This window comes from Sinohyriopsis cumingii, chromosome 9 (assembly GCF_028554795.1).
Source record: "Sinohyriopsis cumingii isolate HCF-2022 chromosome 9, ASM2855479v2, whole genome shotgun sequence".
Taxonomy (NCBI): Eukaryota; Metazoa; Mollusca; class Bivalvia; order Unionida; family Unionidae; genus Sinohyriopsis; species Sinohyriopsis cumingii.
In genome coordinates, this window is record NC_142969.1 from 21,117,769 (window position 1) to 21,133,797 (window position 16,029).

At 36.3% G+C, this 16,029-nt stretch overlaps 1 protein-coding gene across 2 annotated transcripts in view; it reads left to right on the top strand.

Moving 5' to 3' along the window:
* Positions 1–9,533: 9,533 nt before the first annotated feature.
* LOC149791363 (non-homologous end-joining factor 1-like) overlaps positions 9,534–16,029 on the top strand; it is a 34,051-nt gene continuing 27,555 nt past the window's right edge. The window contains exon 1 of one of the 2 annotated variants that reach the window (XM_089969911.1): positions 9,534–9,800. In XM_089969911.1, the coding sequence (XP_089826037.1) occupies positions 9,603–9,800 (198 nt within the window). In that variant the 5' untranslated portion in view covers positions 9,534–9,602. Of the gene's footprint in view, positions 9,801–12,095; positions 12,208–16,029 lie in introns of those variants that run through there. The other variant, XM_089969912.1, reaches the window with a different exon arrangement.

Sequence of the window (16,029 nt, forward strand, 5' to 3'; positions counted from 1 at the left end):
TTAATTCTTGATGATAAAATTTAATGAATTATATATGGTCATTTCGAACTGCATGTACGAATATATTGATTTGGAATGATGGCATCACTGGTATTTTCCCGTCTTTTAATCTTTTACTATTGTTTGGTTTTGTTTTGTTGTGTTTTAGTTTTTTTTTTAGTTTCACATTTTGTAGGAAAGGTGGGGGCCATAATACATACAAACTTTATTTTTACACTCCGTACATTCCAAGAAAGGAGGTTGACATTACGTCTGTATATTTTAAAGTATTGTCCGTGCATTACTGATGAAATTTCAAGAGTATTTATGAAATTACATTAATTTATATAATCGACTGAAAACTAGACTTATGGTCATTTACGGATTTTTGATGACCTGTGTCAATTCTGGACCTGCCAAGCCCCCAATATTAGGTATATTGTACGACGCGTTGTTGAGAAATATATGTGTACACTGTTCTAAACACAGACTCGGGGAGTGCAATCACTGTTGAGAAAGTGGTAGAAAGCAAACGGCCCATCTCAGCGCCACTCACATGAACAAAACGAGATATACTAATCTTAATTACCAATATAAAAAGGTGTATTTAGGTAGGTAGGTAGGCACACAGGAACATTTATTAGGATCATTAACAACAAAGGTATATGATATTGGGATTCTCTCAGGAAGAACCTGTTGTACATGATGTTTCCAATGTTCTTTATTATAATTGTACTAACAAATTTGTATCCGTTTACAACTTAGAATTTTCTACAAATGAACTTTCTAGAAAACAACCTGGCTCTACTTGTTTGTCTTATATTGTTACAAGCTTATGCTCTTAAAAAAGTAACAGAAACGAGTGAAGACAAGAAGCTTTGTAAAAATTTATCATTTAATTACTTTTCCCCAGAAGAAAAAGTGAAAATAAGAAAAAAAGAACTTACGGTTTGCGATATTAATCCAAAATTTAAGCAAGAATTAAAACAAAAGTCATATCAATGAAAAGTCCTAATCACACTTCAAACCCCAATGAAAATCAAAAATGGAAGGCAATGACGTCTATAATAGTCAGCGTTATTCTGATTTGTCAACAGTTTCTTGTTGAATCACAGAAAATATTATTCCAGTTTTTAAGTTCCGTAAAAATTCCAGTAAATGTCTTTGTCCAAGAATTATCTGGGCACTTTTGTATCTCCAGTAAATACAATCACTTGAAATTCCATAATCTGAAGAAAATAAAAACAGCCCAAAACGGAACAAAACATAAAACTTGACGTTTCAAGTGTTTAATGAACGACTGATAGAATTCTTATCAATACATCAGTTATAAGACTAACTAAAGCGCAAAACAGGTAGCCGGATGGGGATCAAGAGTTCATCCTTCTGAATAAATAGAAGTTTGCTTATCAATTGACACATGTCACATAGCCCAGGTATGACCTTGACTCAATGATTCTTAATCTGAGAAGGATAATAAAAGACATATAAAAAGTTGTTTATTAAAACCGTCACTGATTTTGAAACAAGGTCAGAAACAGATACAATGTTTATATTATTACTTGTTTCATTGAAAATAAAAAAATAAAAAAATCAGTCAGGTCAAACAGAACTAAACCCTGCATCTGCTATTAAATTATCTTTTCCCTTGATGTGCCTGATGTCAATATTATATTCCTCCAATAACAAACTATACCTTAGCAATCTGATTTTTGTTCTTCATATTGCCGATGAAAGGTAGGGGGGTTGTGATCACTAAACACAATAATCGGAGATGGAGCTGAACTAACGTAAACTTCAAAGTGTTATAATACCAGTATCAAAGCCAAACATTCCTTCTCGATTGTAGAATAATGTCTCTGGTACTTATTTATTTTGTTAGATGATAAACACCATTTTTATCTTCTTGAATCAATACTGCTCCAACCCCAACATCACTTGCATGAACAGCCAGTTTAAATGATTGGCTGAAATTTGGAGCTGTAAGAACTGGTGCACTCTTAACTATGGCTTTTATCTTATCAAAAGCCTCCTGGCATGTTCCAGACAAATGAAACTTGGTTTTCTTGCTCAATAAATCTATCAGCAATTATAGAAAAATTGGAACAACATTTCTGACAGTATCCAACCATACCCAAAAATCTCATCAGTTGCATTTTAGTGATAGGCACAGGAAATTCAGAGATAGCCTTGACCTGAGCATCTATAGGTTTAACTTGTCCATGTCCCACGATATGTCCTATAAATGTTACACAAGCACGGCAAAACTCACTTTTGGATAAATCAATTGTCAAACTTACATCAGTGAGTCTGTCAATGAATTTCCGAATCGTCGCTAAATGTTCTTTCCAGGTGTCGTTGTAGATGATGACATCATCGATTTAAGCATCACAAATATCCAGAACAGACGTAATCATGTTCATTAAACGTTAAAAACTACTTCGCGGACCCATCATCCCAGACGGAATCACTTTATATTGATAAAGTCCATCTGGAGTCACGAATGCCGAAATTTCCTTTGCCCTTTACGTCAATGAAATTTGCCAAAATCCTTTCAGAAGGTCAAATCTGGTGACAGACTTTGCATTTCCAATTTCATCAATGGAGTCATCGATTCTGGATAATGGAAATGAATCTGTTTTAGTCACAATGTTCACCTTTCTATAATCAGTTCACATCCGGAAAGTATTATCTAGTTTCGGAACAAGTATACATGGTAAACTTCATTCACTTTTACTCGGCTGCATGAAATGTTTTTCCTGCAAATACTGCATATTCCTGTTTGAGAGGGTTCATCCTGTACTGGTGTTGTTTCACAGGTGTGGAATTTACAATTTCAACGTAATTTTATTTGTTTTTGTATGAACATCTGGAAATAAGTGCTCATATTCAAATAATAACTGTTTAAGTTCATTCCTTTCTTGTTGCTGCAGTGTGAAAGTTTATGGTCCAGATTATTCATAATTTCTCAATTCCGAACATTTCTCTCTACAAAATCAATATAATCCGATTGCATTCCTTCCCTTAAATCCTCAGTGAGTGGGACAGGTACAACTAAATTAATTGCATGTTTAATCTGGCTCTCTCACTCAACATACTGACACTCCTATAACTTATTTACATCCCAAAAAGTACTATTATCATTATTATTTAACTCATTCATTTTCTTCGTAAGGGCCGAAATACCTAATCTGAAGAAAATTTTGAAGAATGAGCAAGAGAGACAGAACACTATTACCAGACTCAAAAGCTCTGTCCATCGTAGTTGTCAAACCAAAATTTCACTTTTGACTTAAACTGCTGGATGCCAAATTCAAACATAATTGGCTGGAAAATTCCAGACATGAAATTTTAGTATTGTTCTAGTTTTAATCTTCCTCAAAGGAATTGCCTCTGTGAATCTTGTTGACGCACACATTATGATAAACAAGTATTGGTTACCTGACTTGGTCTTAGGTAAGGGACCAACACATTCTACTAAATGTTTCGTCAAATGCAGGAATAGGTTCCAGATGAACCTTATGTATCTTCTGATTGGGTTTACTTACCATTTCACAAATAAGACAAGATCTGGCCAACAAAAGCGATTCAAGATCATGTGATAATTCTTATAATTCCCTAAATAGCCAGCCAAAGGCATTTCATGGGATTGACTAAGAATTTCCTGTCTGCATGATTTTGGAACTACAATTAGATAGTTCACTGACCACTCGACACAAGCAGGTACCTCGGGAGGCCTCCATTTTCTCATAAGAATCCAAATGTGTAATGAAATAATAAACAAGTACTTATGTGGCTCCAGTTTCACTAATGGCCCTTTGAAACAAACAGGTGATCTCAGGAACTTTTTCCTGTTCGATGACAAGTGATTGTCGTTGGTCACCCTAGTTAGAATAAAGAGGATCACTGTTTAAAGAGAATCATTGTTAAAGGAGGATCACTGTGATCAATACCTTATGAGTGATCAAAACAAGGAGTGAAAGAGACCTCATCAAAATCCTGACCAATACATGTGTCAGCTAAAGGAATACTTTCCTGATCAACATCATTCTCAAGAGCTTTCTTTGCCATAGTTCTAGTAACTACACAAGCTGGGTATAAATCAGGGAATTATTTTTCAATAGGATTGACTTTCAGATCCAAACAAAGCTTGTCAGTTACAAGTGGATTAACCACAACCTTATCTCCAGCTAGGTCGTTGCCTAGTAAAAAATGAATGCCCTCGTCGGGTAAGGAAAACATTGTTCCGACTGTCACGGTTCCTGAAACTACGTCTGATGACAAATTTACACAATGTACAGGAACATAAACAAAGCCGCACTCCACTCACTTAATAAGAACCCTCTTAATAGAAGAAGACTTCTCAGAAAAAGGCAAAGTATCTGATAATGAAAGACGCTGTGAAGCTCCTGTGTCCCTTAAAATTTTAATAGGGATAAGACTGGCTGAATCGCCATGAGTGACAAAGAATCCTTCGACATGGATGGTTCATAATTCTCAATAATAAAATCAGACTTGTTTATTTGACCAAACAAAAGTATTGTTTTCAAAACATGACCGTGGCCTTGACCTCTTAGAAATAAAAGCATCTGAATAGGTCTGTCTTGGTTCTGATGCCTATTTTTCAATTTGTAGCAATCAGAAATAATGCGTCCTTTTTGCTTGCAAAAGGAACAAGTATGAAGAGACAATGAACTTTAATCAAGCTTATCAGAAGCTTGACTTTTATAGATTGTGCCAGTTTGAGATTTAGAAGGGCTTGTATTAGGCTGAAATACTTTTCTGCCAGAAGACTGTTGAGTGGCAGTCTTATTTAAAAAAAGAAACTTTATGGGTTAAAGAATACTCGTCAGCAGCACGAACAACTTCTTCCAAGGTTTCGACCTCATGCTTATCACGATATGTTTTAATGTCAGTATGGACACAGTTCTTGAACTCTTCAACCAATATGAGTTGTCTGAGACTTTCGTAATCTTTATTAACCTTTCTAGAACAGCAACACCTATAAACACCTATAAAATTGTCGTGCCTTTTCCCGTTCAAATTCGACATAGATCTGGTTAGCTTCTTTTTTATAGTTTCTGAATTTTTTGCCGATGGGCCTCAGGGACTAACTCATAACCCTTCAAGATGCACTCATTAACCAGATTATAGTCGACACTTTGCTGTACTGACAGGGATGCATAGATATCTCGGGCTTTGCCAAAAAGTGCACATTGTAATAATTCAGCCCAATGCTCCCTTGGCCATTTCAAATTTTCAGCAATTGTTTCAAAAAAAAGGAAAATATTTATCTACTTCTTTTTCTCGAAAAGAGGGCACTAACCTAATATTCTTAGTAACATCAAAACTTGAATTTTTATCTAAAGTGGGAATGTGCTTTTCCTTTGCCAGCTCCATTTATTTTAATCTAAACTGATATTCCTTTTATTCCTTTTCTCTTTGCATTTTCATATCTCTCTCTCTCTCTCCAATTGCAACTGCATTTGTTTCTCTCTCTCTCCTCTTTCTCCAACTGGAACTGCATTTCTCTCTCTCTCTCTCTCTCTCTCTCTCTCTCTCTCTCTGTCTCTCTCTCTCCTCTTTCTCAAATTACAACTGAATTTGTTTCTCTCTATTTCTCCAATTGCACATGCATTTGTTTCTCTTGTTTCTGAAGTTCAGGCTTTCTTAACTCTAATTTCATCTTGTATTTTAATTTTAATTCCTTTACTTTTATGTCAGAGTCTGATACAGACTTACTGATCGAAACCAAAGCACTTTTATCCAAAACATTCAAACATTCGTTTCCACCAAATATTGAACCAAAATATTCTTTATTTCTTGCTAAGTTAAAGAAGAGGCTGCCTCAGAAAGATCATACTTTTGGCAACTTGAAGCAATTGATCTTTTTTCTTCAAGAAATCTAACTGTTCCTGTGTAGGATTTGAAGAAAAAAATCTCCGCTTTTGATCGCATTGTAAAAAAAAAAGCCTGTTGATTTCACTAAAAAATTTGAAAAATGTGAAATAATACTTGGGATTTTAAAATTCCTAAACTTCGGGAATTTAAATTTCATAAACAAAGTTTTCTGAAATATTTTAGCAAAAATTCGTATCCCAAGAATGAGCACCCCCATTACCAGTCTGTGCTCTTAAAAAAGTAACAGAAAAGAGTGAAGACAACAAGCTTTGTAAAATTTAACAAATAATTTATTTTCATAGAGTAAAAAGTGAAAAAATAACAAAAAAAAGAACTTACGCTTCGATGAATTAAATCCAAAAATAATCCAAGAAGTAACACACAAGTCCTATACATTAAAAGTCCTTAGTGAATCAGTTCAAATCCCCAAGAAAATCCAAAATGGAAGGCGATGACATCTGTAATAGTCATCGTTGTTCTGACGTGTCAACAGTCTCTTGTTGAATCGCAGAAAAATATTATTCCATTTTTTGAATTCCGTAAAAATTCCATTAAATGTCTTTGTCCAATAATTATCAGAGCAATTTTTTATTTCCAGGGAAAACAATGACTTGAAATTCATGATTTGAAGAAAAGAAAAACTCAGCCCAAAACTGGACACAGCATAAAACAACTTTACGTCTTAAGTGTTTAAAGCACAACTGATATAATTCTTATCATAACATCAGTTATAAGACTAACTAAAACGCAAAACAGATTTCCGGGTGGGGGTCAAAAGTTCATCCGTCTGGAAAAAAATAGAAGTTTGTCTATCAACTGACACATGCTTGATGTCACATAGCCCTGTTATGACCTTGCCTGAACTTAATGATTCTTATTCTGAGAAGGATAATATAAAAAAATATAAAAAATTGTTTGCTAAAACCGTCACTGATTTTGAAACAAGGGCAGCAACTAGATAAAATGTTTCTATTATTAGTTGTTTACATCGAGAAAAAAAAACAAAATAACAAATCAGTCAGGTCAAACAGAACTAAACTATATCTTGGACAATATTAAATCCAATAAACAATATTATATTACAATAATAGGTAAATGAACATAACAAATTTAAAACTAACAAGCAAACAATTAAATATGCATAATATATATATTATATATATATATATATATAGTTTACTTGAAGAACTATTCATTATTGCGATAACATCAGACGCAGAATCATTTGTATTGTTATGTCAGAATCATTTGTATTGTTATGTTTAGTTTGATCTTTGAGTCTAATTATTTATCCAAAGCATAATTCTGAGGAATTACAAAATGCTCGATAGTATTCTTGGACAGACACATTCTTTTGGAATTATAGTTACTTCAGGCAAGGGTATCATGGATTATAATTGTGATTAATTGGAAGACTGTTAGTACTTCATGACACTTCGTGCCACTAGTACATTAGTACATTCAAGACTACAGGAACATCAACACCATCGGTGCTGGATCTTTTTTTGAAAACCACTGGAATTTGATTAGAACTCTGTTCATTAGGACTAATGACTTTTGGAACTATTTGTGATTTAATTTGTAGCAATAATAAAAGTCTTTTTAAATTTTCACTTTGTATTCTGTGAAAATAAACTATTTGTTGAATTTTACAAAACTTACTGGTTTTCGCTCTTTCTGGTCCTTAGTTTAAGACCATCGTGTATTGAGAGAGAGAGAGAGAGAGAGAGAGAGAGATTTGGATTTTTAACGTAGTTTTAACAGTTTTTATTCTCAGTTATATCACTACGATGTCTGCAGTGTGGAAATTTAAAATGATGTTTAGCACTGGGGTATCGTGCCGCTGACATGTAGCATCATGTCTCACCCAGTCACATTATCCTGACACCATGCCGACCAGTCCTAACACTAACCTCTTAATGCTGAGCGCCAAGCGAGGCAGCAGCTTGTAACATTTTTATACGTGTGTGGTATGACTAGGCCGGGGTTTGAACCCGCGACCTCCGGCATCCGAGGCGGACGCTCTAAACATTTATGCACAGGAGCGGTCTTCATGATGTTTGGATAGTAATCAAAAGGTGGGTGCTGGGTATGGTATGTGATGTGTTTGGACAGTAATCAAAAAATGGTGTTGGATTGTATACAGTGTATCCCCTAGGGGTGCAAGAGTGAGAGTCAAAAATTTCCTTGGTATCAAAACTGTGTGTCTGGATGGTAATAAAAACGATGCTGTAATGGGAGAATAATCAAATAAAGGATGCAGGATGATACTGTTGGGATGTTTGTATGGTAAATTTGATGTCTTAATTGAAAATCAAAATTTTAAGATCAAATTTACTTCTGTCCCCATAAACTATCGACCCCTTTTTCCTTCACCCTTTTAACATTAAATTTTATCTTGTCCGGAAAGCGCTTCCTCCACCTCACCCTACCGCTCCGGTGGCCTAGTGGTTAGAGCGTTCGCCTCAGATGCGGGAGGTAGTGGGTTTGATCCCCGGCCAAGTCATACCAAAGACTTACAAAAATGGTACTAACAGCTCCCTCGCTTGGCGCTCAGCATTAAGAGGCAGTGGCGTCACTCGGGTTGCTGTCACCCAGTGCGGTAGCTCATGGTGTCACCCCCATGGTCATTCCGTAACAGACCATACAGAATCCTTAGTAATGTCATTTTGGTGTCACCCCCTCTGATGGTGTCACCCGGTGCAGTCCGCACCACCCGCATCCCCCTAGCGACGCCACTGTTGTGCCTGCTAGTCATGTATTTAACTATGATCGGTTATCCGCTTATGAAATCCGACTAGACCGAGCAGTGTGTGCTCTGTAAAATTTGCAATTTTTTATTTTGGTGTCACCCCTCTGAGATAGTGTCACCCGGTGCTGTCCGCACCCCCCGCACCCCTGCACCCCCCTAGCGACGCCACTGTTAAGAGGTTAGTGTTAGGACTGGTCGGCCTGGTGTCAGGATAATGTGACTGGGTGGGACATCGTGCTACATGTCTGCGACATGATGCCCCAGTGTTAGACATTACTATAAACTGCCACATTGCAGACATCGTAGCGATATTACTGAAAAATTGTTAAGGCTACATTAAAAATTCAAATCACACACACATACACACTCCACCTCACCCTCAGCTTTTTAACCTATGGGCACCTATACAATTAGCTTGTCTCCCAATCATACATACAACTACTTACACACATAATGTACTGGATCGCAACTTTCAAAATCTTTTTGGGAACCCTGCACACTAACTTCCATCAACAACATAAATTTAATTTTCGCATTTTTTATTAAGTCGGTAGTGAGTAAATCCTACAACAAATTAAACAGAGCTCACAAAGCTTGTCCCACTGACTATACAAAAGCAATAATTAAGAACCTGAAACATTACTTTAAAACAAAATACGAATCACTTCTTCTATTGTGATGCGTGTCCATCGATAAGACATTTTCCTTTAATAGCCTATTTGTGTTTTCTTCTGTCCAACACTAAATAAACGAAGCTTCTTTTGCACCTTGGCCTATTTCACGATTTACTTAATGCTTCGATACGAACTCAAGTACATACCAACATTAACCAATCAAAATAGATATTTTTCGTTCATTCAGAATGACTCTCGACTCTCACGCTTATTTTCAGTTTCCCGAAGTTCCACATGGTTAGATTTCTTTCACCAATCCAGGCAATGTGACTGGTCACCCACCTTCGCCGGGAAACATGACGACCGAGTTGGAGTGGCGACGACAATGGATACCGGATTTAAGAGCAAGTCCCTGGCACCCATTAGAAATAGAAGGAAACCCATTTCTGGTGAAATGGTTCTTCACTGAGAGCTCGTATGAAATTATCTTAACCGATTTAATTTCATTCTGGTACGAGGAACTATCAGGCGATTCCTTGACAGGTCGAGTAAAGGTAAGATCAACGACATCGAAACATTTTTTTTTTTCCATTACAATTCCCATATTCTGTATCTCTTCTTCAACATGATACAATTTACCTAACCAAAACGTCTTTGAAATTATATCCATGCAGAATATGAAGGAGTCACACGCGCGCGCGCGCGTGTGTGTGTGTGTAACGATTAAATTCCAAAGATCTATGCCTATCATTTTGCTTACAAGCAAAATAATCCCAAAAAATTATGTATTATTTTTAATCTTACTGCTTCAGTAACCAGCGTTTTCATGTTCAAGTTAGTTAGGCTCGCTAACATGAGGATTATCTATGCTGCCACCGTACGGTCATGCGAATTCCGAGTTTCTGACTCGTCACCCAAACATAAATGACAAAATATCAAAAGAAGGGTGGGGAGGGTAACAGGAGGGTAATAGAAAACTAGGACTAGAAAAAAGAAAGTGACAATCATTCACAGAAACGTGCCGCCATCACGGCAACCTGGAGAAAGCCTGATTCACCAAGAACTGTGCATATTTCTTTGCAGAACAAACACACACACAAGCATCGCTTACAAGTGCTTGATAAATCTTTCTCCAGGTTGCTGTGACAGCGACAGGATTCTGGTCATTGTTTTCAGAATAACACTTATGAATAAGGTATAATTTAATTTCTTTATATATAAAAAATACGTGACATTCTTGTAATATTTCGAATTTGTTGTACAACATTTGAAATTTGTTTATTAATGTCACGTGAATTTTGGACCGTTGATGTCATGGATAACTACGTTCCTAGAGATGTGTAATCATGTCACTATCAATGCAAATTTCATCAGGTTTGTCTGTGAGAATACACACTAACACGTGCGTGAAAGTACATGTCCACCACAGTTTAAACAAAACCAGGTGTTACATCGAGAAAGAAAGAAATAATGCACAACAAAGGTTTTAATTCATCACCTGTCAGTTGCGAAAGCCACCAGAAAACATTAAAATCCTTCATATTTGGACACTTATTTGCTACCGCAGATTCGATCTCTCGTTTTTCGACACGTGTGGTAGTAATGTGATCTGACTCTTGCATACAATCACTGGAGATTATCAGAAGACAAACTTGGTTAACCAATTCGTCAGTGATATCGATTTTAAGATGTCGATTTTACTTGAGAATACGACCATGTTCTAAAATAGTCAAATCCAAAGGTACGTTTTTAAAATAGTGTACTCATCAACAGTTCTGACGTTTTCACGAAATAAAACTGTTTATGCAAACTAATAACTAATGCTTATCAAGGGTATACAACTAGACCAACACGTAGGTATCCGATTTTGTTTTTTTCTGCTGTCAGAAAAACGGGTGGGGGAGACCTACTTGTTGGTCTAACAAGATACGTACACAGGTGGCGCTATGCAGAAAATTACCGAAAACCTCGAAAACCCGATATCAAAGAACCCACGAATCGTAGAAATCCACCATAACTAATATTACCAAATACCATAACACTTCTGAAGACACCAATCTGTACATCTCGGTATTTCCAGTACAGCTAGCTTGTCATACTTTCGTCTCCTAATGTACAACTCACTCCAGCCATAATCCAGAATGGATCATTTTCATCTCAACATACCTAGTTTATTTCATGACACATTTAAGAAAATTCGACACGTACTGGCTGCTCTCGAAGACTGAACACGTACAGGGCCGGAAGTTGCCGTTAGCATTCAGATTGTCTTGGATTTCACCATTGATCTAAAGGTAAGTTCAGAACAACCTAAATTATGCTATAAATCTTGTATTTGTACGACTCGCGGTACTAATTCAGTTCCTATAGTAGACCTATGCAAACACCATGATATTAAAAATTCAGTAACTTTAAATTTCTGAGTGCTTATGATCAAACCTATATTTATCAGTATAGATGAAATCTGGATGTCAGCTTCTGTGTAGAGAAAAGGATATGAGCCGCGGAATTTGTGGACCTACACGTGTTTGAAACATGTGCTTTCAATTCCGCACCAAAGAGTCATGTGCTAATTTTAGTAATGAGTGTTGCAAACTGGACTGATTAAAAAACTGCAGTTCCATTAATAAAACGTCTCCAAAAAAAATTCTCAGTCATGCCTAGGATAAGCTCTCGTAAAGATTTTTTTTCCTAAAAAAAAAATTTTTTACATTATTAACAAATCCTGGCCAAACAAAATCGTATATACTCTATTTTATGTTCAATCATTTCCAGGCTCGTTCACATGTTTCCAGACATTTTTTACCGTGTGTCCTGTATTGTGGGCATATGTTGGCGGTAAAAACACATAATGTTGATCTCGGTTTGTTTGTTGCTGCAAGAAGATATTGTTGCACCGTAATTGGTTAAATCACAGGAACTTGATTCTGTGGCAGCTATGGTGTACACTCGTGTTATATGGTGAGTGTACACATTAGATTCCACAGAATCAAGTGCCTGTGCTTAAAATGCGTCTATATTAACTGTGAACAAGTTTCAGAAATGGATGAGCAGTTATGATATTCAAGCACCTTCCCGTTTGTTTGTTTGACTGAACCAATTTTAAGAACAAGCATCAGTCAGAATAGAAAAATGCACAAAACGTTTTGCATTTATTTCATCAGTTTATCATTTCTAACCCAATTCTCGTCAGAGGTCCAAAACACTTCCAGGTTATTGTTGTGAATCTAGGTACTAAAACAACTGTTGTAACCTATTCTGAGTGGTGTTTGCATTTATTTTAATCTGTTAATGTTGCAAAAGTAACAATAGTTCTACTTCCAGATTGAAATAAAAGAATATATGTAAAGCAGCAGACCTTTTACATATACTTACCAACTCCCTTAATGTCATTTGGTGTCATGTGATCTGACCAAATCCCTTAATGTCATATGGTGTAATGTGATCTGACCAAATCCCTTAATGTCATATGGTGTCATGTGATCTGACCAAATCCCTTAATGTCATATGGTGTAATGTGATCTGACCAAATCCCTTAATGTCATATGGTGTAATGTGATCTGACCAAATCCCTTAATGTCATATGGTGTCATGTGATCTGACCAAATCCCTTAATGTCATATGGTGTAATGTGATCTGACCAAATCCCATAATGTCATTTGGTGTCGTGTGATCTGACCAAATCCTTAATGTCATTTGGTGTCATGTGATCTGACCAAATCCCTTAATGTCATATGGTGTAATGTGCTCTGACCAAATCCCTTAATGTCATATGGTTTAATGTGATCTGACCAAATCCCTTAATGTCATTTGGTGTCATGTGATCTGACCAAATCCCTTAATGTTATTTGGTGTTGTGTGATCTGACCAAATCCCTTAATGTCATTTGGTGTCATGTGATCTGACCAAATCCCTTAATGTCATATGGTGTAATGTGCTCTGACCAAATCCCTTAATGTCATATGGTGTCATGTGATCTGACCAAATCCCTTAGTGTCATTTGGTGTCATGTGATCTGACCAAATCCCTTAATGTCATATAGTGTAATGTGATCTGACCAAATCCCTTAATGTCATATAGTGTAATGTGATCTGACCAAATCCCTTAATGTCATATGGTGTCATGTGATCTGACCAAATCCCTTAATATCATTTGGTGTCGTGTGATCTGAACAAATCCCTTAATGTCATATGTGTAATGTGATCTGACCAAAAATCCCTTAATTCATATGGTGTCATGTGATCTGACCAAATCCCTTAATGTCATTTGGTGTCGTGTGATCTGACCAAATCTCTTAATGTCATATGGTGTAATGTGATCTGAACAAATCCCTTAATGTCATATGGTGTAATGTGATCTGACCAAATCCCTTAATGTCATATAGTGTAATGTGATCTGACCAAATCCCTTAATGTCATATGGTGTAATGTGATCTGACCAAATCCCTTAATGTCATATGGTGTAATGTGATCTGACCAAATCCCTTAATGTCATATGGTGTAATGTGATCTGACCAAATCCATTAATGTCATATGGTGTAATGTGATCTGACCAAATCCTTTAATGTCATATGGTGTAATGTGATCTGACCAAATCCCTTAATGTCATATGGTGTAATGTGATCTGACCAAATCCCTTAATGTCATATGGTTTAATGTGATCTGACCAAATCCCTTAATGTCATATGGTGTAATGTGATCTGACCAAATCCCTTAATGTCATATGGTGTTAGAACTTTAAAGAATTGCATGTATGAGGCCTAGTGTCAACCTAGAATTGATAAGTCCGGGGTGGTGGTCATATCCCTGTGAGCCCCATCTTCAGTTCTTGGTCTCAAAGCTGTAATATGAATTCCTAACACATCGTGAGTGCTATTTTTCCTTCATTCCTTGGTGAATATAATGATAGGGGTGATCCTTTATGTACGTGTGTAGATATGTAGATCTAAGATACTTGGACACTTTCATTCATGATGCAGTGGACACCAGCTTTTGAGTGCCCTGTCACCTTGTCCTACACTTGAATTTAGTATACATGTACTAGTATATACTTTCTTGCCCTTGAGAGCATGTCTGGTTGATAAGGCCACTAGCTTACTGTACATGGTGGCCTTTACAGGAACAATGTAGATAGATAAACCCAACTTTGATTCTCCTATCACATAACTTTTCTTTTACATTTATAGACTTGAAAAGATTTTGACACTGTTAAAGAATTATCATCATAATATGTTTTGAATTGAAACTTGTTCTCCTGTACACTAGTAAAACATAAAAACAATACTGTAAAACAAGTGGCTGGTTACTTGATATTAACTGTATCATTGTATAAGGCAGTCTCACATGAAGCTATGGACATGTTAAAATCATCTTTCTGCATTCTTGACATTGGACAGTTTGCCACAATGTTTGGGAATAGACACATCCTTGTTACTTGGTAAATGTCCTTTCATTTTTACCAAAAAAATTCAAAAACTTGTGAAAATTATGGTTTTTCAATCTCTTTTGAAGTTGAAGTCAAATACAGTACAACTTGACTTGAAAGACCACCTGTCTTGAGAGACAAGATTCTCAATGCACCTATTTATAGATTATATAGCATTATGAAATGTGTTGTATTAAGAGAGCATGATTTTAGGGCAAAATTGGTCTTTCAAGACATGTTATATCCAGGTCTATATGTAGATCAGACGGCCACTGGAATGACAGCATTTGATTTTCATCCTCATCATTTATAATATCCTCCAATAACAATGTGGATGAGTAAGTGTTGTAAATTTGTTCATTCGCCATTGTGCAGGATTTTCACTTGGCAAAATATTTTCTAAAATGTCAGTATTGTTCTTGGCTCGCAAATGCCAGGACTTCTGAAATCTCTTACACAAGTTTTACATTATTCCATAAATGTGGATATTAAACTCTCTGCATCATCTGGATATTTGCTTCAAAGCATTTATCATTTTTCTTGACGATGGGTTTGCTTCAGCTTCTCCTCATGATTGGAATTCATGTAAAATGGCTAACATGGACACTACAGGTATCATACATGATTGGGACCAATTTAAAATGGCTCATAAGGAATATCTTTCAGTATCATACATGATTGGCACCTGTGTAAAATGGCTAATAATGACTTGAACATAAATCCACTGGTCCTATGCAATGCACTGATGACTTGAGCATTAGTCCACTGGTCCTATGCAATGTACTGATCTGACTTGAACATTAATCCATTGGTCCCATACAATGCACTGATCTGACTTGAGCATTAATCCACTGCTCCTATGCAATGTACTGATCTGATTTGAGCATTAATCCACTGGTCCCCTACAATGCACTGATCTGACTTGAGCGTTAATCCACTGGTCTCATACAATGCACTGATCTGCATTAATCCACTGGTCTCATACAATGCACTGATTTGACTTGAGCATTAATCCACTTGTCCCATACAATGCCAGGGGTCATGCTACCAGGCGAAGCGGGTGACTAAGTTGCTTAAAAAATGAAAACTTCACCATTTTCTGTTAGGAAAACGAACACAACTTTGCCCTGTGATGTTTTTTTTAATAGCTGAACATTGAATGAATCTAGCTTTTGAGATGCTTCCTCACCTTAGCCAGTTATTTCCCGTGTTCTGTTGTAGCTCAAGGCAAAATGTAGGCATCAAGAAATTAAATAGTTTTGATTACATTGAACTGACATAACAAACTCTTCACATTCACAGGCATGTGTTTTGATAGCTGATTGATCATTAACCCTTTCCGGAGTAAGCTATAGCAGA